The sequence below is a fragment of the Balaenoptera physalus genome, assembly GCF_965194825.1.
Source record: "Balaenoptera physalus genome assembly, chromosome: 2".
Taxonomy (NCBI): Eukaryota; Metazoa; Chordata; class Mammalia; order Artiodactyla; family Balaenopteridae; genus Balaenoptera; species Balaenoptera physalus.
The window spans coordinates 167,700,684-167,722,509 of NC_138883.1; the positions used below are offsets into that span (position 1 = coordinate 167,700,684).

General features: G+C 40.5%; 1 protein-coding gene across 3 annotated transcripts in view; it reads right to left on the reverse strand.

The window, feature by feature from the left end:
* Positions 1-21,826, reverse strand: part of LOC309654966 (uncharacterized protein C10orf67, mitochondrial) — a 117,287-nt gene that overhangs the window by 63,622 nt on the left and 31,839 nt on the right. For all 3 annotated transcript variants that reach the window (XM_082449732.1, XM_082449734.1, XM_082449733.1), the window contains exons 5-6: positions 6,563-6,718; positions 277-424 (exon numbers count right to left, since the gene is read on the reverse strand). In XM_082449732.1, coding sequence (XP_082305858.1) covers positions 277-424; positions 6,563-6,718 — 304 coding nt within the window. The remainder of the gene's footprint in view (positions 1-276; positions 425-6,562; positions 6,719-21,826) is intronic.

Consider the following 21,826-nt stretch of genomic DNA (forward strand, 5'->3'; position numbering starts at 1 on the left):
TATTTCTAAGTGATATAGAATACTGATTAGCACATTTTTTTCAGAGGCCAATGCTTGGCTTAAAAAACAACCACCCTGAGTTAAAAAAGGCATGGCTAAGGGAGTATGACCAATTTCTGTCTCAAGAAAAGAATGAAAATCAAAAGTGGCTAACAAACTGATGTTTTAAATGTAAGTAACCAAACAAACATATGCTTGGAAAAGACAAGCATGGCTATGAATTTTATAAAGTGCCCAATGTACAGAGTTTTCTCAAAAATGACTTCAAAATGTTACCTAATACTGAATTTTCTTTTAGATTGAGTTGGATTTCTTCTTCGAGCTCTGAAATAACTTGAAGCAGTCTCTCATTTTCCACTTTGTACTCCAAATTTTCCTTTTCCAGAGCTGTTCTTAGAGGGCTGCCGTCTTTGATAAAAGAGTCCTAAAAGATGGAGAATTCCATATTTCTAAGCAGGGAGCCAAGGACTTAAATATGCAACACAAGACAATACAGATACAGAAGAGCTATCATATAATTTTCTGAATTCTATTACACACTTATAATATGAATAGTAAAAAGGAAGGAGACTAAATAGAGCTTGCTGGGAGAAAGGCTGCAGTACATTCTGTACAAAGACCACAGCACATGGGGACAGTTTATTGACAGGAATAATGCATATCATACTGTTTGTGTGCCCTCATCATTCAGGTCAATTCATTATGGAGGCAGCTGGGGCCCCTTCACCCACACTTCCCTCTGTGTGTGTCTGAAGTGCTGTCCGCCCGTAACCAGGCAGGCTGGGGAGACCGCGGCTGGGCAGCAGCCGGGGGTGGGTGGGGGGGTGGGGGGAAGGGCAGCAGCGCCGGGGGGGGGCGGGGCAAAGCGCACGGCCAAGGAGGGGGGCTTGTCGCCTTTGTGGCATTCCCCAGTGTCAGTGCTGCCAGTGTCATGAGGAGCACATCACATGTCAAAGTGGTGACGTTTTCAGGCTGGGAGCCGCATGGAGTCCATCAGGCACACGGATAGCCACACAGTTGGTTTTCTGCTTGGTGAAGGAGCCACCCAGAGGCAATTCATATTCTGAACATTAACGTGGCTTTGCATGCCTGTCACACTGGGACTGTGCAGGCGTTTAATGCTATTGAGGACTTCGGTTTAAATCTCTATGCAAACAGTGATTACCTTGTAAGAAGGTTTCAGGATAACTTACAACAAAAGACTTTAAAGTTATAGTTTTAGTAAAGCAAACTCATTTACATTTTTATTATGTGCGTCTTTTGTTTAAATCTTGCCATGTCCATTATGGGAGAAGCTTTTTCTTACGCAGTAGAAGCTTATTGGGACAGCTAGTCTTCTTTTCTTCTTCTTCTTCTTGTTTGTTTCAAAGCTTTTGAAAACATCTGAATATGCTCGCTTATGGCTGTCTAGATTTTATTGCCGCACTTTTTTTTTTGAATTAAGATGTAATGAATTGGAGAAGCTGGTGCAGAACTTTATACTTCATGATGATAAAATATTAAACTGATTATGCAATCTCAAAATATTAAAGAGTATGCTTGAAAGTCATTGTATTGTTACACGAAAAGAGAGAAGCGTCTACATGCCTTCCTTCAAAATTAATATAGACACTAGAAATACTTTTGAACTTCAAATTAATCTACAGATGAATTATAAGCTATTCTTTTTGTAGCAATGCCATGACTGCAAATACACAAGAATAAATTCTCCTCTCAAAAATAAAACCATTCCTCCCAATATAACTGGTGTCCTTTTGAAACTATACTTTTATTTAACTTTAGAGATATCTGAAAGTAAATTATTAAAAATGTTTTCCTCTGTGGTCATAACGGTTCAAAAGAAAAATAAGTGGGTACAATGTTTTATAGTACATGAATAAATCCTTGAAAAACAACAAGTGACTTACTAATGAAGTTAGTTATATCAGAGTTAATATTTAAAATAATGTTGTTAAATTTTGCACTAAGCCCAATTATGAATCTTCATGATTTTGAGTCACCATTCCATTTAAATTATTTAACCCCAATTCATTCTTAACTAACAAATCTAATAACTAATAGACAACACTGTTTTCTTAATAAAGAATCCCAGTCATTAATTTCTTGTCCCACATGGTTCAACTTGAGAACATCACAGAAAGTGTTTCTAGACTAAAAAAGCTTTCTTAAAGACAAACAACATTTGCCTTAATAGGCTTAAGCATACATTTCCTAACAGTGGCAGAAAATGAACATCCACTGTGGATTACGTGAGCACCCCTTATTATAAACTAAACGAGAACTATTTGAATTATCAGATGAAGTGTAAAATTTACTAGGGGTAGCAGCTAATACCTAAGTGGATTTTCTAAAAATCCGGTAGAAAAGCAGGAAACAAGGAAACACCTCCAACTCGAGGGGTTTTTTCCTCCACAAATCCATCGACAGCCCCTGTTCCTGAGAGGTTAACCTTTAGCTCTGTCCCCACCATCTGTCAGCTGCAGGAACTGCAAGTAATTAACTATTCAGATTCTCACAGCAATGAGGACACTCATTAGCAAAATGAACAAAGGGATAGTTCTGGGCGGCTACGGTCATCTGTTACACTCTGAGTGGCAGGTTTTGTGGTGGTGTTCCTTCTACCATCTGCCCACACCACTAGCTTTGGCTCGCTTAAACCATGAGACTTCTTTAAAACAAACTGCGTTAACAAACCGAAGTTAAGAAGGATGGAGATCATTAAAAGGTGGTTAACTAGTTAAAGCTATTAAGAGCCACATTATAGCCTAAGACAGCCTGTGTGTGATCCATAGTCACTGTGGAAATTTAAATTTATAAAGTAACTTGCCAATTTAGAGTTTTTCTATCGTGTAGTGAAAGCTAGGACTTCAAGTGGTGGGCTTACATGCTATTTCTCTTGTGAGCCAAGATGTGCAGTATCACTGTTCCCAGGTTTCAGAATCCCAAGCTGAGTCATGAAAGAATCGTTTCTGAAAACAGGTGTACTCCGGAGCCTTGCCACTCAAAATGTGGTCCAAGGACCAGGAGCCTCAGCATCACATGGGAGCTTTTTGAAAATGCACAATCTCCAGCCCCAGCCCAGAATCTGTATCTTAACAAGAGCTGCAGGTGACCCACACACACAATAACACAGTAAAGGCTGAGAAGCAGTGTTTGGAGCGCCACAGGTGCCTTCCCAGCAGTCTCCCTCCTGCCATATTGGCGTCTCAGTCCTGCAGGCTCCACGTACAGTACTTGGACATCTCAATGTGATGCTGCGGGTAGAGTGGGCTTCTGCTGCATGCCCATGCTGCATGACAGTCACGGAGAAGAGCAGGTGCTTTCCCAGTGAGTGACAACCAGGAAAGCGGCACACTGGGGCAGTGCAGCCCTGCAGAGCTGCCACTCTTGAATGACAGCTGTTTCAGAACCGTCAGCAACAAACAGTTACGTTCACCTGTTGGTGGGGGTGAGGGGATGTGGGTGTGATAGTTGCATAGCTCATCCATGCTGGGGTAAGAAAGAAAAATGAAAAATCTTTTCAAAACAACTCCAATTGCAATGAAAGCACATATGCATGTGCCTGGGCACACAGACACACAGGCACACATACCTCGACAGGCTAGTTTCTTTAGCAATTCTCAAGTGGATTTATCAGCGTACTGCATGGCAACCTGATAACTACAGCAGTGTGCCATTAAGTCATTGCAGGTTTTTACAGAACCTGAAAAGACACTCAGCCCTTGAATGTAGTTGGTCTGGGGTGGGGAGGGGTGGGAATTCAACATTAAGGGTGTTCTGACCTGGAGAGATGAGGCTTCTGGAACTTGAAGAGATTCCTTTTTCTGATTTCCATCTTGTCATAAATATAAGTTAAACTAGCTGTTTATTAAACCTTCCCTTTCCTATCATATTCTTAAATTTCATTCTACAACAGTCCTAGAGAGGGGTTATGACTATTAACTATAAAGCGATTTATATAATTGGACTATGAGAAAGAACAAGCTATTGTGTTTCCTTACTGTTTATTCAGTTTGCTTATTTCAAGCTTTTTGCAAGTTTTTTCCAGTGCTGCATTGACATTTTCTAATTGTTTCTCCAAATTCGGTTTCCAAATCTAGTTTCAGATACTTGCTGTCGCCAGTTTTTTACACCACTAGAGGGAGCAGTCGTATTAGATGAAATTTCAAATTTAAAAGGTAAATCACCTAGAACTTGAGTGCCATGGAGCTCTAGGAAAGCTAGTTCTTAGAGGATCTTTAAAAAGAAATTTCAGACGTTTATTTTATATAACCCGTGATCTGCTTTTGCAGTGTTCATGTCCGTCCTCCCAAATGTACACTAGCCCTGCTCTGCGTTCTCCTCAGTCAGCCTGGCGCTTTGCTGGGGTCCTAAGGAGCTGGGAAAAATGTATACACCCAGTTCATCAGAAGTCTTACTTTCCTCAAATCTTAAGGTGTTTACAGAAATACTGATGTGGTGTCCTCGGGGACAAACTACAGCGAAACAACCAAGGTCTTCAGGATGCCACCCGAGCCAGAGAACGCCTTCTTATACAAGAGCGGGGGGCTGCCTCCCACTTCCTGTGGTCCTCACCAAGCCCCGCCCACCCTCATCCTCTATACCCAGGCCCTCCAGACAGACCAGTTAACGGACTGAGGACGCTCAGAGGTGTAAACACGCCACGAAAGACCTCGTGTTGTACTGGAAGAAGCTCAATTACCGAATTGGGATGTTCTCAACAGTGCATTTCATGGAAATGTAAACCAGATGGTCATAAGGACTTGTGTATTTCCTCATAATGATAACTAGAATTTATACGCACGTCTTTCTTCAAAGAACTCACAGCATTTCACATCCACTACAACAGGTATCCTCCTCATAACTCTGTTGGCTAGGCAGGTATCACCTCCCATTTCACAAATGGGAAACAAATGGATCAAAATTGCCTTGCTAACTGATGCTGGACATTGTTAGCCAAGGCAGGATTAAAAGCCAAAACTGTTAGTCTTTTTTTAGCCTTTTCTATTAAATTATTTTCTCCAAAAAATAAGAGTAAATATAGACCCAAGACAAGAAAAGTAAATGCAAAAATTGGATGTGCCTCTCCCTCCAAGGCAATCAGAACATGTAAAAAGAAATAATATTCAATTTTATTAGGTCTATGATAATAATACTTAATACCACATTGCTTAGAAGATGCTCTGGTTTTTTTAGAACATAGAGAATTCTAATAGATTAAACAAAACATTCCTTCCCCAGTTCGTAAATAAAGTCCTTTAGAATGGTTTAAGTTCAATTCCTTATCTTTTCTAACTTTGGGGTTTTAAGTAAGAATACTAGTGTGGGACTTAGATAAACCAAGGACTGCACTTAAAGGGCCCAGCAACCTGCAAGTATTTCTTCCTAGTGTTAACACTTTGATGTATAACTTCTCAGGCTTTTTCCATACATATACATGCATGTGTCGATACTTATGTGTATCTATACACAGGTATTAATATACACTATATATTAATTATAACATACATTATAATGATATACCTATAGACCGTAATACCATAATTATAATAATATAATGTATATATAATATATATACATTATATAAAAGTATATATATATATATATATATATATAGCGCAACTTTAATTCTTACTCTATACAGAGGATAAAGCTCCTCCTCCTCATGCGGGCCTTTGGATTCATCTAGACCTCGGTTCTCATGCCACGTCAGCATTTACTAGCTGCACCCGGGATGTAAGTCTGCCTCCTTATCGGTAAACTGAGCTGTGGTGTGAGGAGGTACCCCTGCCAGTTGACACTCAACAGGTTGTGATTCTCTGGCCTCCCTGCTTGCCTCTCCTAGTCAAACAATCCACTTCTTGCTCTTAGAACCTAATATGAAAACCCCTCTATGGCTCTGGGTTGTGGCTGGGCAGTACAGCCGGCAGTTCAGAACTGATCTGAGATGAAAATAAACTCGCCTCTAGGGTCCACACTTTCCAGATCCTTCACATTCACCTCCTTGACAGGCAGCTAAGCTCTCCTTTCTGCTTTATCTCGCTTCGCATTTTTTGTTCTCCTCAGTGCTTTGAGCAGTAAAGCAGCTCCTGGCTCCTACTGCAACAGGGAGAAGAGGGCAAAAACCCTCTGAGAATTTTCCTTCTTGACATTTCCACTTAAGGTCATCCTGTTCCAAGTTGGTTTCTTGGAAGCCTCTGACTTGAGATTGTTTTGTGTCTTTCAAATTATCTGGACTGCAAAAAAGGGTGGGACTCTTCCAAGTTAAAACAAAAATCTATTTACGTTCTCTTCTAGGGTGGGGAAATTCTTGTAGTGGGAGATAGGTTATTTTATTTCTATTACAAATAAAAATTGAGAACAATTATATTGCTCCTATTTATAATTATTATGGGTTTTCTACACTGTGGTGTCAAGCAGAAAAGGGTTGGACTGGCTTATGTTGTGGAGAGATACCCAAGATACATGCATTGTAATCCCTTTATTCCGACCCCAAGCTTTTAGACAGTTGTAACTTCATTTATATGTATTAAAATGAATTACTCTTTGCTGTGAAACTTACAACTTTTTGAGATCCAAATTCTTCATATTGGTCCAGTTCTTCTCTTAATTCCTTAATGAGTTCTTCTTTCTCCTTCAGTTTTTTTAACAAAATATTCATTTTGACAGTCCTTGCGTCATGCACAGATGTCTTCTCTTCTTCCACCTCAAAGAACTGCTGGCGGGAAAAAGCAGCATTAAAAGTCAGACACTATGCTAGCACCAGCAGAAACCATTTCATGTTTTATTCAAGCTCCTGTCTTGTAAAGTTATTTTATTTTTGCAACTTGCACACAAGTTTTAGTAAATAACTACGTTTATATTGAACAATACACTAAAGTGTCACGGTATACAGCACAGTATTATTCTATGAGACAAAGCATGAGTCTGACTGCATCAGCCATGCAATAATAATAATAATAGTAAACCTTAATCGTAAATCCACATCATGATCGTGAATGTCCTACCTCAATCTTCCTCTAGAAAGGAAGCCAGCAAAAATTTTGACTGTGTAAGAAAGGAAATGTACTTCAGTGGTGCAACTAATTCCCTCAGTGGTTTGGAATGGAGATGTGAAAAAAAGAAGAACCATCTCTTGACAGCCTATTTTAAGCATTGAGGTGCTAACCTATTGGCAGTCATTACTCTGAAGAATTGTATCACAAAACCAAAACAAGGAAAAACGCTTTAAAAACGATGCCGTTCTTTACTGCCAACATATAAAAATCTCATTTTCAACACAGACATGCAAAAGCATTTTGTCCATTTTGGACTCTTTTGGGAATTACAGAAGAATTATTTTATTTTTATCATTTATTTGTTACTAATACGTTTGGACACATGGACATACAGGAAATATAGTAAAACCTAACCATATCTGCTAATATATTATATTTCAAAGAGTTAGATTTACAAATTGAAATTGTTCTGTTATATGATGAACACCGGAAGCCTGAGAAGAAGAAGAATACATCGAGGTAGCATTAAGAGTCAAGCTAAGGACATAACACTGACACAGTCTACACCACACTAATGAAAAACATCAGTAAGTGAATATGCAGTAGAATTAAAAAGAGTGAAAATAGAACAATCCACATGAAAATATTAGCTTTTTAATTGGGAGATTTTAAAGAACAGCACTGAGTATGTAGATCTATTCTTCACATCTACTCTGTTTATGTCTACAGTTCAAACGCTCTGCAGAGACTAAGACAGTTACCCCACTGGTGCTCTGAGTGTAAGTGACAGGGCAGCTCAAATCCAACAGGTCTGAGAGGAGGTTCCCCATCTTCACTCTCCTCCTTTCTACCTCCCCCATTTAACAGCAGCCCAAGCCAGAAACCGATTTTCTGTCATTTTAAGGACCCCCCTCCCCTCACCTCACCAAATCCGTTCAACGCACCCCTAAACCACTCCTGAGCCCACCCTCCCCTTCCCTGTTCCCCCGCCTTCATGTTACCACCAAATCCGGGGTCCGCTCGCCCGCACGCAGCAAAGCCAATCTACTGACACCCGGTTGCGGTGCCGTGTGTTTATTGCAAGGCGCCGAGCCGGAAGTCCGGGACAGCTAATGCTCAAAAAACCCGAACTCCCTGATGGGTTTCAGCAAAATATTTTTAAAGGCCAGGTGAGGGAAGGGAGCCCAGGATGTATGATCAGCTCGTGCACCATTCTCAGAGTGGCTGACGGTGAGGTAGCGGGGCGGTGTCACAGGGGTTAACATCATCAGTCCTTAGTCTCCAGGAGGCCTGGGGGCTGGGTGCTCATGGTCATCAAGTGGTTAACATCTTCCATTTGGTGGAGGTTTTAGCATCTGTGAAACAACTCAGGAAATGTGCATCAGATACTGTTACCTGGGTACTTCAGAGAGGAGCTATAGCAGGGGACCTGGGGGAGGGCTCTGTCCCGGGAAGGCCCCCTAGGGTCCTGCTCAGTTACAGTCGGATCCTTGTCTTCACCTGGACTATTGTACTAGCCCTTAACTCACCTCCCTGACTCTTCTTTTGTCCTCTCCAACCAATCTCCACCCCGTGGTCAAACCGATCTTTCTAAAATGCAACTCGCCCCGTCCCCACAGGCTAAAGTCCAAATCCCTTAGCACAATGGACAAAATAGCACCCCTGTTGCTCTGCTGCTGGCTTACCTGGCCCCTGACTCGTGCCAGCCTTCTGTCCCCTTCCCCCACCAGGCTGGGCATTTAATCAGTGCTGATACTCAGCAGGCAATTTCTCAGAAGCACCGTGGGACCGCAGGTCTCCGTGCACTTGGAATTTCTAGGCCACCTAATAAGCTCTTGTCAATCTCCTGAATGGCATTAGAATAGGTTAGCCTGGGCCTGAAGACCAGCTCTGTCACTTAGTAGCTTTGTGAGCTTGAACAAGTTTCTTAAATCCCCTGTGTCTCAGTTTTATCATCTGTAAAATGGGACAAACAATAACACTACCTGAATTGATGTGAGAACTAAATAAGGTAATGCATGTAAACAATTTTGGACAGTGTTTACAGCGCCGTCAGCTCCCAGTATTATATCTTAGTGTTTATTTTTGTTGTTACTGTTTGTCATCCAAACCCAGATGCCACCTGCTCTGGGAAGCCTTAGCATCCCTCCCCTGCCCACCTGCCTTCCACTGCTCTGTTCTTTCTATATCTTATAAACATTCTTCTTGGGTCCATTTGTTTATTACTTGTTTTTTGCTCACTAATCTTTATGCTCTGAATAGGATGGATTTATTTGTCCTCCTAAAAAATAGCAAAACAAAGATGCTTCGGACAAGCTGGCCGAGTCATCTCCTTTATAACACAGCACAAACCACCTCTGGGAGCTCATTTAAAATCCCACCAGGAACTGGGCTGAGCTGCTGCACACACACACGGCATCGCTGGGGCCAGCCTGCCTTTAGGATGCACTCGGCCCCTCTGGACTTCAGGGCAGCGGGGGCCACAGTTCGTTGAAAGAAAAGAAGTTTCACTTCTGACATTTCATAAAGTAATTGTAAGGCCCAAACACATTGGATTCATTTCTCTTCATCTCCTGGAATGTTTCTGATGTTTTACTAGTGTTTATTGAATGAGCTGGGCTCAAGAGGAGGTGAGCAGAAGGCAGGTTTTTTTTTTCCCCACCCCTTCAAATCTGATATCCTGTCTCATGTTTCAGTCTCTTAGAAGAACTCTCGGGAAAGTGCCATGACTTTTTTTTTAACTCTTAGATAGCAACAACAACACAGAAAGAAAGAAAAAGAAAGAAAGAGAGAGAGAGAGGAAGAAAGAAAGAAAGAAAGAAAGAAAGAAAGAAAGAAAGAAAGAAAGAAAGAAAGAAAGAAAGAAAGAAAGGAAGGAAGGAAGGAAGGAAGGAAGGAAGGAAGGAAGGAAGGAAGGAAGGAAGGAAAGAAAGAAAGAAAGAAAGAAGAAAGAGGGAAAGAAGAGAGAGGAAGGGAGGAAGGAAGGAAAGAAAGAAGGAAGGAAGGGCCAAAAAAATTTAAAAACCCCAAAACTCAAACCCCCAAATTCCAATCCACCTGACTCTTACCCATCAAAGCTCCTGAACTTTCCCAGTCCCAGCCTCCCTTACACTAGCAGCCTGCAGGGGAGGAGAGGAGTTGAGCCTGGCTTCCTTTTCTAGTATCCAGAGATCTGGTCAAACACCAGCCTAGACGTTGCTGTGAAGGTATTTTTCATGTGAGGTTAACATTTAAATGAATAGACTTTGAGTAAAGCAGATTATCCTCCACACTGTCGGTGGGCCTCATCCAATCAGCTGAAGGCCTTCAGAGAAAGACTGAGATCCCCAGAGGAAGAGGGAAGAGGCAGATTCTTAACCACTGCACCAACAGGGAAGCCCACCATTCAGAGACTTTTAAAAACAATTTTAGGGCTTCCCTGGCGGCAGAGTGGTTAAGAATCTGCCACAACTACTGAGCCCGTGTGCCACAACTACTGAAGGCCGCACGCCTAGAGCCCGAGCTCCGCAACAATAGAACCCACCACAATGAGAAGCCCGTGCACCACAACAAAGAGTAGCCCCCGCTGGCTGCAACTAGAGAAAAGCCCGCTCACAGCATCAAAGATCCAACGCAGCTAAAAATAAATAAAATAAATAAAAACAATTTTACTATTTTACCATTTTAACAAACTCATTTTTTAACATGACAGCCTTGAAACGGATTTGGGTAATTCTGAATTGAATCTTCATCTACATTTGAGAAAGTAAAGAAGAGAACAAACCTGAAATGCTTTCCTCGAAACAAGCACTACTACTTGCTATCCATAAAAAGGTTGCAGTTCTGCAAAATGAGCTACGAGTTGTTTGCAAGATCTCTTCAAAGTTACCAAAAAAGACACGTGAGTATTTGATGGGGAAGACATCATGGGAGAATATTTGAAGTCAACTTATAACAATCTTCCATTCCAGTAGATGATGGCTTAGCCAGAGGGGAGAAGACATGAATATCAGGCTTTCCTCCAAATATCTGAGTGAAGACACTTGGAAGAGGAGTTAGTTCCATTTACCTTTCCTTCTGAACACCGATTATAGTCTCACCGAAAAGGAAGGCACTGAGATAAAAACTTAGATATTAAAATCTGCATTTTTCTGCAATCCATTTGAGTTTAACTCTAGTCTTTTTTTTGTCTTTTTATAGAAATATAATCAATATGATGCTACACATGAAGCATTTTGCAGAGTGCCTGGGCCATAGTAAATACGTTGCTAAGTGAAAACTGCTTTCATTGTCATTAATTATCTGCCTAGGGAAAAGGAGGAAGTTTCCCCAAGCACTGTTACTCACAGATCTTTAACTAATGCCCTGTCACCAATGCCACCTAAGACAAAAGAACTGGAGCCCCAGACTATGTCAGATTCAAGGAGATCAGGTCTGTGCAGAACGATGGAGGTACAGCTTATGCAGGGCTCTCTCTACTCCTCTGTATGCTTTTCTCAGGGTAAACATCCCTCCCCATCCCCCTCTTCTCCTCCAAAGTCCCCCCAACAGTCAGTTCCCTAAGGCCCTCTGACTGGCCCAGATTTTACTCACAGAAGAAAGAATACCCACTAAGAAGGTAATGACTTCATCATTAGCCCCCAGTTAGTAAAGGAGAGGGAGGTGATTTGATTTGAGGAAATGAAATTCTGATGGTTCTATTTCAAGCACTCTGGGCGTGCGGATGTGCCTAAGGCTTTTGAACAATAGGACGTATTCGCCTCTTACTCTGGCACCCTAAGAGAGCTCTTCTACACAAAGAGTCCTGCAAGAACACATCAGCATCCATTCTGTACATATTCATAGGACCTACGATGCACAGTTCTGGGCTAGTCACAAATTACTCTATGTATAAGAAAAGCCTCATCATCCAGTGTAGACAGAGAACAGAATAAAGCTGCCAAGTCTCTCTAAAATTATCTTTAAAAGACCTGGGAGACCATCATCTAAAGAAGCATCTAAGTACATGCAGTACGTAAGACACAGGAAGTGAGTGTATTCCAAACTTGAAAGCAAAATTAAACCATGTTCCATGCCAAAGGGTCTGAACTGAGAATCACCTCCACCAGGCTGCCAGCCTTCATCTGCACTTCACCTTGATGTCTCTGCAAAGACACATGTCTTAGTCTAATTCAGATTCTTCAGTTTTATAAAAGTCACAGGACTCTCTTCTCTGCCAGGAGCTACATGCATCACATGGGGTGTGAGGCTGGTTATAGGTTCTCCCAATGCATTAGTGCCAAAGAGCTGTGTCCCTACCCCAACTCTGCTCCCTCCTTAGGATACACATTTGATTCCCCACCTTGACAAGGCGAGGAAGTGCCCGGTCCTTCCCCATTCAGGAATGAGGGGCAGAGTCTAAACCACTTGGGCCTCTGTAAAGGGACTTGATTCATCTCGGCAACGCTTTTCTGGGAGCATTTAAGAAACCAATCTCAGGAGTTAGATCACTTCTGTGTCATCCATTCTAGCCTGATTTTTCTTAATCTTCTCTGGTTCCCTGATCCCCATTTGGCTGTGTACACCTAACATCCATCTCAAGTCCCTCTGACTTTAACTCTTTTTTGACCTACTTTTCTGGTTCAGTTTTGGCCTTCCCCCATAAATATATATTCTATTTTTACTTTATTGCCCAATGCACCAAGACTGTAGGTTAATTAACATTTCTACAATCAGCCCATCTCAAAGGACTAATTAGTCTGACCCTCCTTCCATCCAGCTGCTCCAACAAGGAATGGATTCAATAAACTATTCCAAACAAAAAGCCGTTCTTATGTTTAATGATGAATTACAGGTAGGATTCCCTTCAAATTCAGTAGAAATGATCACTCTCTTGAGTACTATTTAATATTATTCTGCAACTTCTGTCTAGTGTAAAAAAGTGATATACATTTGAGAATTTAAGGCATATTATCATTTTCAGTTAGTAGATGTAAATATTTAGAAAATACAAATGGGACTTCCCTGGTGGCACAGTGGTTAAGACTCCGCAATCCCAATGCAGGGGGCCCGGGGTTCGATCCCTGGTCAAGGAACTGGATCCCACATGCATGCCGCGACTAAGGGTTCGCACGCCAAAACTAAGGAGCTGGTGAGCCACAACTAAGGAGCCTGCCGGCCCCAACTAAGACCCGGCGCAACCAAATAAATAAATAAATAAATAAAATTTTTAAAAAAGAAAATACAAATAAATTAAGAACTGTTAAAATGAGATCTGATAATCCCACATTTGGAAATCTATCAACAAAGTGGTTGGAAACAGTAGTTATAAAAATGAGTGGTTTCACATCAAAAACATTATGCTGAAGTAAAAGAAGTCAATTGAAAGAGCACATATTGTACAATCCCATTTATATGAAATAGTCAGAACAGGTAAATCCATAGAGACAGTAGTTTAGCAGTTGCCAGAGATTTGAAACAGGAGAGGAAAAGGGAGAGGGGAGAATAGGGAATGACTGCTCTTGGGTACAAGCTTCCTTTGGGGGTTGACGAAACTGTTTTAAAATTAGCTTAGGGTGGGAATTCCCTATCAGTCCAGTGGTTAGGACTCGACGCTTTCACTGCCGGGGCCCAGGTTTGATCCCTGGTCAGGGAACTAAGATCCCAGAAGCCATGCGGCCAAAAAAAAAAAAAAATCAATTAGGGTGATGGCTGCACAACTCTGTAAATATACTATAAGCCATTGAACTGTACACTTTAAATGAGTGAATTTTATGCTGCGTAAATTATATCTCAATAAAGCTGCTAAAAATCAACAGTTTCCATGTATATCAAAATACTCAAAATATGACAAAAATTATCTCATCTTCTAAAAACATAAAATTTTTAGGAATAATTTAGTTGTATGAAAAAGATATACAACCCACATAAGTAAAATTATAAAACTCTATTGAGATACATGAAATAAGACATAAGTGAATCAAGAAATATTCTTGGATAGGAAGACTGACTATTGTAAATGATACAAATTTCTTCCAAAATTCATGAATAAATTTCCAAACAGTTCCATTTTAATAAAAATGCCAAGGGAGGCCATTTTGGAATGGAAGTAAACACAATTATTTTTAAATTTATCTGGAAAAATAAGAGAGCAAAGACATTTTCGAGAAAGAGAACTAATGAAAAAAGACCCAAACTTACCAGATATTAACATATTATAATGCTAAAAACATTAAATACCAAAAAAGCAATGGAGAGCTATAACACTGCATAGATAATCTTATATAGCCACAAAATAGCAGAGATAACCTTGAGATAAACCTTATTGTTGGCGTATGATGAGTGTTAATTAAACAAGGAGGCCATCAGACTGAGGTGGCTCTAATACCTTAGCAGCCTACATAAGCAAACCCAAACCCGAACCTGTAAATGCCTCAAGGTTAAGAAATCAATACCTAAGGACAACCAGTCACAAACAGCCAATGAGGCTTTTCCATAGAAGGCAAACACTTAAGCTACAGCCAATAACCTCCTTGCTTTGCTTCTACCTTTTCTCCATAAAAGTTTTTCCCCCGACTCCTGTGTTGGAGTGCTCCTAACCACTTCTGATTTAGTGCTGCCTGACTTGAATCAATTTTCGCTCAAATAAACTTAAAAAAAAAAATTTGTTTTTACTCATCCCTCCCCCCTTTTATTGAAATATAATTGACATACAATATTATATTAGTTTCAGGTGTACAACATAGTGGTTCAATATTTGTGTACATTACCAAATGATCACCACAGTAAGTCTAAGTTACCATCTGTCACCATACTAAATTGTTACAATTTTATTGACTATATTCCTTATTTTGTACATTACATCCCCATGACTTATTTTTGTTCTAATAAACTCTTAAAAATGTAACATGCCTCAGTTTATCATTTAACATGAGAGAAACATCATAAATCAATGAAAAAGGAAAAGATATTCAACAAATGATGCTGGGAAAATTGCTTATTAATTTGAAAGCTAGTGACAGTCTCCCAAACTTTTATTCCTCCAGTCTCTCTAAGGGATTTTTTTTTTTTTTTTTTTTTTTTTGGCTGTATTGGGTCTTCATTGCAGTGTGCGGGCTTCTCGTGGTGGCTTCTCTTGTTGTGGTGCTCAGGCTTCAGTAGTTGTGACTCGCAGGCTCTAGAGCACAGGCTCAGTAGTTGTGGTGCACAAGCTTAGTTGCTTCGTGGCATGTGGGACCTTCCCGGACCAGGACTCGAACCCGTGTCCCCTGCACTGGCAGACGGATTCTTAACCACTGCGCCACCAGGGAAGTCCTCTCTAAGGGTTTTACATGCTCCTAAATCCCTCTGTGTCTGAGGGACCTAGAGTACTGTGTTTTCTTATCTGAATCAGAGCTGATACATTTCCAAGACCAAACGAAGCTAAATAAAGTGTAATTTTTATCAAAACTTTTTCTTTTATCTGAAAATAAGGTACTATAATATCACACAAGAAATTGTTTTAATAGTTAAATAGATTTAAAACCTTGCTCCATTGCTGAAAAAGCACTTGTACCTGTATCCTGAACTGGTCTCCAGAGGGCAGCAGAGAGTCATTTACACTTAACCAAAAGTTACCTCTTAACCAAAAGTGTGTACTTTGGTTGTTTTTTCAACTCTTCTGTTCTTTCTTATGACTAAGCCTTAACAAACTGGGTGGCCAGGATTTGGAAGGCTGTCTGAGGTCATGGATCAAAGTGATGCCAACAAGCCAAAGCAAAGATTCAAAGAATCACTTTTATATCTTTAAAATAATTCTTTAATTAGATAAACCAATGAACCACAATTAATACACTGTTGGCTAAGCATATTTAACCAGCACATGTTTATGAAACACTGATGCATATAAAGCATTTAATCCTTTCAGGGCTTCCTATTCCTACACATACAAAAAGCATATAGAAAGAGTGATAGTCACTTATTCTGTCATATTTTTTGAGCATTTGATACACACTAAAAGTTTATCAGTGACCCAGAAATTGTTGAAGACACAAAGGGTTATAAAAGCATGTTTCCAAAAAAAAAAAAAATCATGTTATTCTGACTTACTTTGTAAACAACAAAAATTCTGGATAGATAGGTGAAATGCTTCTATAAGCTGACAAAGTAAGGAATAGTTAGGCCAAAATTAAGTGAATGCAGACATCCAGAGACGTATGCAGGACGCTGAAACTGGCCTGTACTCCAGGGCATTGCGAAACCAGGTAAATTTGAACTTTGGTTTTCACCTCTTAACGGGGCATAGAGAAAAGGAATTACATAGGTCTTCCTCAAAGTGGTGATTCTAAATAATAGGAGACTACCCCATTAAGGTTGAGACACCAAAGGGCCATCTCTTCAGCGTGAGAAGGAACTAGAAGTAACCACCTTGAACCCTGTACCTCCTCCCATCCCAGTAAAAGTGAAATTGCCTCCTGTCTGGAAACTTGGCTCAAAGTATAGAGGTGGAGAAAAGTTTCTTCTGAGTTTTATAGGCATGAGATGGCCCACATTCATACATCTGGGTGGTCTAAAATGCCTCAAGCTGAGAATTAGGTTAAAGCGGTCACAGACCCAGGAGTCTCGAAGAAGCAAACAGAAATCTTCTCTACAGAGACTCACCTCTATTCCAGGCCTCAAAGAGTTTCTGCAGAAACATGAGTTCACAGTCAAAAATCGTGAAACCCGAAAGTAAAGGACATATCATGAGCGACAGCCAGTACTTATTAGACCCTCAAAGATAGAAGACATGGAAATTGTGAAACATGGAATATCAATCAAGCACACTGAAATATATTTATAGAAATAACAGGACAAGTTATGGGCAAAGAGCCAGAGCCATTAAAAAATAACCAAACAAACCAAATATAGAACTCCTAGTGATAAAAAACATTATAAGTGATATTTTAAAACTCAATGAAAATGGATAAAATAGTAATAAAAATATTCAGTGGGGTTTAAAAATATAGGATTAAAAAAATACAAGAGTAATGAGATATATATTAAGCCTTTATTCCAACAAATTTTTTAGTTTAAAGGAAATAAAGGCCCTAGACAAATATTTCACTATATCTGACTCGAAAGGAATACAAAACCCAAATAGTCTCATAATCAGTAAGGAAATTGGGAGTTCAAAATATGTCAATCAATCAATCAACTCCTCTAGGCCCAGGTGGCTTCTCTGGTAGTTCTAAATATTTAAGGAAGAAAAAGTTCTAATTTTACACAAATGCTCCTAGGAAACAAAATGCGGATAACATTTCCCAGCTCATTTTGTGAAGCTACCATAATCCTGATTCCCAAACCCAAAAAGAATAGTATAAAAAAGGAAAAGTATAGCTCACCACGCTGATGTTCACAGGTTTAAAATATCCTAAGCAAAAGATTAACACACTAAGTTCAGGAACAGATTTTAAAAAGAAACAAACAAAAAAACACATCACGACCAAGTTGGGCTTATACAAAGAAAGTAAGGTTGATTTCACATTTTTAAAAATCAGCTAATTAATTTCACCACACTAATAGATTAAGGGGAAAAAAATCATATGGCCTCTCAATAGATGCATAAAACCCCACATTTTACAAAATTAAAATTCATTCATGATTTTTTCAAAAGTCTCTTCGCAAAAGAAATAGCCTGATAGTATCTACAGCAAGTATTACGTGTAATGTTGAAATACTGTATTCAGTATTAATATAAAATAAGGATGCTTGCTGTCATCACTTTTACTTAACAATTTGCTAGATGCCCCAACAGTGCAGCTGGCATAGATGAATGAATGAATGAAGAAATGGTGTAAAATTGTAGGACAGCAAAATTTGCCATCCCCAAATGTGTCTCTTTGGCATGAGGATTAATTGGGCTGATTATTTTTAAGAAACAGAAAACTCAGAAAGTTTTTCTTGTTACCTCCCCCTTAGCTGCCTAAAGAATTTAGATAAAGGGCCTGTCTCCAGAATGGAGCTATCACCAGAGATATCTGTAAAGAATATGGACTAGGTATGCTGGGAGAAACTTGGCAGCGCCTATAGATCAGGGTCCACTCTGCATCCCATTGTCTCTGCAGGACCCAGCAAACATTTGTTTACCAAACATTTGCTTTTCCATCTCTATTTCCTTCCTCCCCCTTGAGGTCCCAAACCATACCCCCAACACCCTCTTTTGTCTCTAGCTGAAGATGGTATTTAAGGTGAGGGTTTCAGCCATTTTGGCAAGTTACTCAGTTTTCCTGGGTCTCTCCCATGTGTACATGTTATTAAACTTTTGTTTTCTCTTGTTAATCTGTCTCATGTCAACTGAATTCTTAGAGCAGCCAGAAGAACCTAGAATGGTAGAAGAAAATATCTTCCTCCCTGACATAGATTTATTTTAAAATGTATATGGAAGAACAAAGAAAGAGCCATGAATATTCAAGCCATCCTGCAGAAAAGAAAATGAGACAACTTATCTTACCAAACACCTACAATTAAGTACTGATGTAAGCAGATGGGGTAGGGGGTCCCGGGAGAAAGAGAACCAGGCGTGGCTTAAGCCATTTGGTGATCTAAGCCTGGCCACAATGCTTGCCCAGTAATTAAGGATCTAAAGGGAAGTGAGGGAAATGCAGGAACAAAGGAAGAGCAGTCAAGAAACAATAGTTCAGCGATAAAAGAGAGTCCTAGTTCCTCCTCAAGGGATGTACATAACAATCTGACACCTGTCTTCGAGTTCTGCAGGAACTAAGGCCCCCATCCAGGTGGAGGACAGAACGATGATGTTGACCCTCTTGACTTCAATCAACTAAAGCCAGGACTCTGTCAACCTTTGCCCCAATTCTATGCTGAATTCTCCTCTGCCCAAGTCCCTTTATGAATATGCATGAACCCTTAGCTTAAACGTCCCCAATTTTGCTGTTTGGGGAGACACTGCTTTGCGAGAGATCACCAGTGTTCCCCTTACTTGCTGCAAGTAATAAGTCCTTCCTTCTCCCAATCTTTGGCTTGGTTGTGTCTTTTGGCTCAACACCCACCAAGAGGCGAACCCAGTTTTGGGGTAACATTAATTTTAGTGGGATTTCCCATAAGGATAGATAATCTAACGAATGGAACAGAACAAAATACCCCAAATCTGACCTACACACATACATGGAGTTCTGACATGACACATTATCTTCTGTCATTAACTTGAGAACCTGGGGGATCATTATGGGGAAAAAAATTAATCCCTCCTTCACATCAATACTAAAAATCAATCCCAGTGGATTAAAGACCTGTATGTAAAAGACAATAATATAGAAATCTTAGAAGACTTTAAGATATAGCAGCATTTTTAAAACAAAACACAGAATGTGGAAACCATGAGGAAAAGATAGGAGTTTGACTACATTAGTGCAGAAAAAAACTTTGGTTTATCAAAAAACACTGTAAAAAGAGTGAACAGGGGACTTCCCTGGTGGCGCAGTGGTTAAGAATCCGCCTGCCAATGCAGGGGACACGGGTTCGAGCCCTGGGCCGGGAAGATCCCACATGCCGCAGAGCGACTAAGCCCATGCACCACAGCTACTGAGCCCACACGCAGCAACTAGTGAAGCCCGCATGCTCTAGGGCCCGTGCTCCACAACAAGAGAAGCCACAACTAGAGAAAGCCTGTGTGCAGCAACGAAGACCCAATGCAGCCAAAAAATTAAAAAATTTTTGAAAGAGTGAACAAAAAAACAAGAGAAGACATGTGCAACACATAAAACAAACAAAAGATGAGTATCCAAAATATGTTTTTTAAAATACTCTTATTAACCAAAAAGAAAACAAATAACACAATAAACAATGAATTTGAACAGGCACGTCACAGAACATGAAAACTGAATGGCCGATACACATATTTTTAAAAGGGTTAACCATATTAATAATCAAGGGAAACACAAATCAGACACAATGAAATAGTTTCATGTCCATGAGATCAACAAACGTTTAAACATCTGACAATATCAAGTCTCGGTGAAGAAGAGTAACAAATATTTTCATATTATGATCAGTTTAGAAGGCTCTTGGCCTTAGATAATAAATATGAAAATCCACATACTCTCTATTCCACTCTTACAAACATACTTTAAAAGCACTCTCGCACATGTGTACCTGAGACAGTACAAGAATGTGCAGAACAGAACTGTAAGAGCAAATGGCAATTTCAAATGCCTCAGCATAATAAAACTTGATAAGGATTACAGATATCTTAAGGGCACTTTACTATATCTGAAATCTGTGGTCAGTGGACAGAAAACTATAAGCCTAAACACTAACACAGGATGATAAAGGGCCAGAAAAAGACAGCAACACCAAGGAGTGTCATGAATTTGTTTGTTTCACAAACATTTAGACTGCACTTATCATGTGCCCAACACTATTGTAAGTGCTTCACAAGGATCAGTTCATTTCATCCTCAAAACAGGCCTATGAGCTGGGTACTAATATGATCCTCATCGGACAGATGCAGAAACTGAGGCAGAGAGGGTGAGTATTTTGCCCAAGGTCACATGCAATTAAGTGGCAGAGCCAGGATTCGAACGCAAGTAGTTTGACTCCCAAGTCCTTGTATTAAAACATACACTATGCTAACTCCTAACCATGATGCTATATTGTGCTGGCAGAACCACTAGGGAAGTAGTTTATCCAACAAATGCAATTAAATCGCTTACTGATGTGAGCGTAAGGATACTGTTCCAGCTATTTAATAACACAGCTCCCCAAACTTAGTGGCGTAAAACAACTATTTATCATGCTCACTCACTAAGGAATTAGGACAGGAACAGCAGGATGGCATGCTCTTGCCCCATAATGCCAGGACCCCAGATGGCAAGACTAAATGCCTGGGGGCTGGATGACTTGAAGGCTGGGCTCAGTTGGGCCAATGGCCCCAGTACCCACATGCAGACTCTCCAGATGGCTTGGGCTCCTAACAGCATGGCAGCTGGATTCGGAGGGCAAGAATCCAAAGGGCAAACATCCCGAGAGCATAGGATGTAGTTGCAAGGCTTCTTCTGTCCCTGCCTTCAAAGTTGTGCAGCATCACATTCTGTCTTTATGACCAAGTCACGGAGGCCCCTCAGATCCAGGGACGGGGAATTAGGCTCCACCTCTGGGTGGGGGAGGAGCAAGGTAACCTTGCGGAAGAGCAGGTGAGTGGGAGACAGTGTCAGGGTCACCTTTGGAAACACAACTTGGCCCAGAGTCACAGAGACTGTTGACAGGGCAATAGGTTCTGGGATATTTTTAGCCACAGGTAACTGAACAGGCAATTAACAGTGGCTTAAATTCTAAGGGGGTTTTTGTCTCATGACATAAAAGGGCCAGAGGCAGAGCAAGTCCAGAGTTAGTTAGTTGCTCGGTGATGTCATCAAGGACCCCAGTGCTTTCTGTTTTTCTAGTCTGCTACCCTTAGCACATCCTAAGTATCCCACTCCTTGCTTTTAGGTTGGTTGCAGCAATTCCAAGCATCAGGAGACATAATAATGTCAAACAAAGAAAAAGAGGGGTATATTTTCCCTTGAGTCTCTTTTAATTAAAAAAAAAAAAGAATAGGGACTTCTCCGGCGGTCCAGTGATTAAGACTCCGAGTTTCTACTGCAGGGGGCAGGGGTTCGATCCCTGGTGGGGGAAGTAAGATCCCACATGCTGCAAGGCACAGCCAAAAAAAAAAAAAAGAAGAAGAACCTCTTTCTAAACCTCACAGTTAACTTACCTTCAGGTCACACTGGACCTGACCTGGCCCTTGTTCATGCCATAGCTGGGAAAGAAGCTGAGAAAGGATCTAGCATTTTGGCTTCATAGTAAGAAGTGCTTCTGCACCAGTATCTGCCACAAGTTCAGGCAACCTCCAT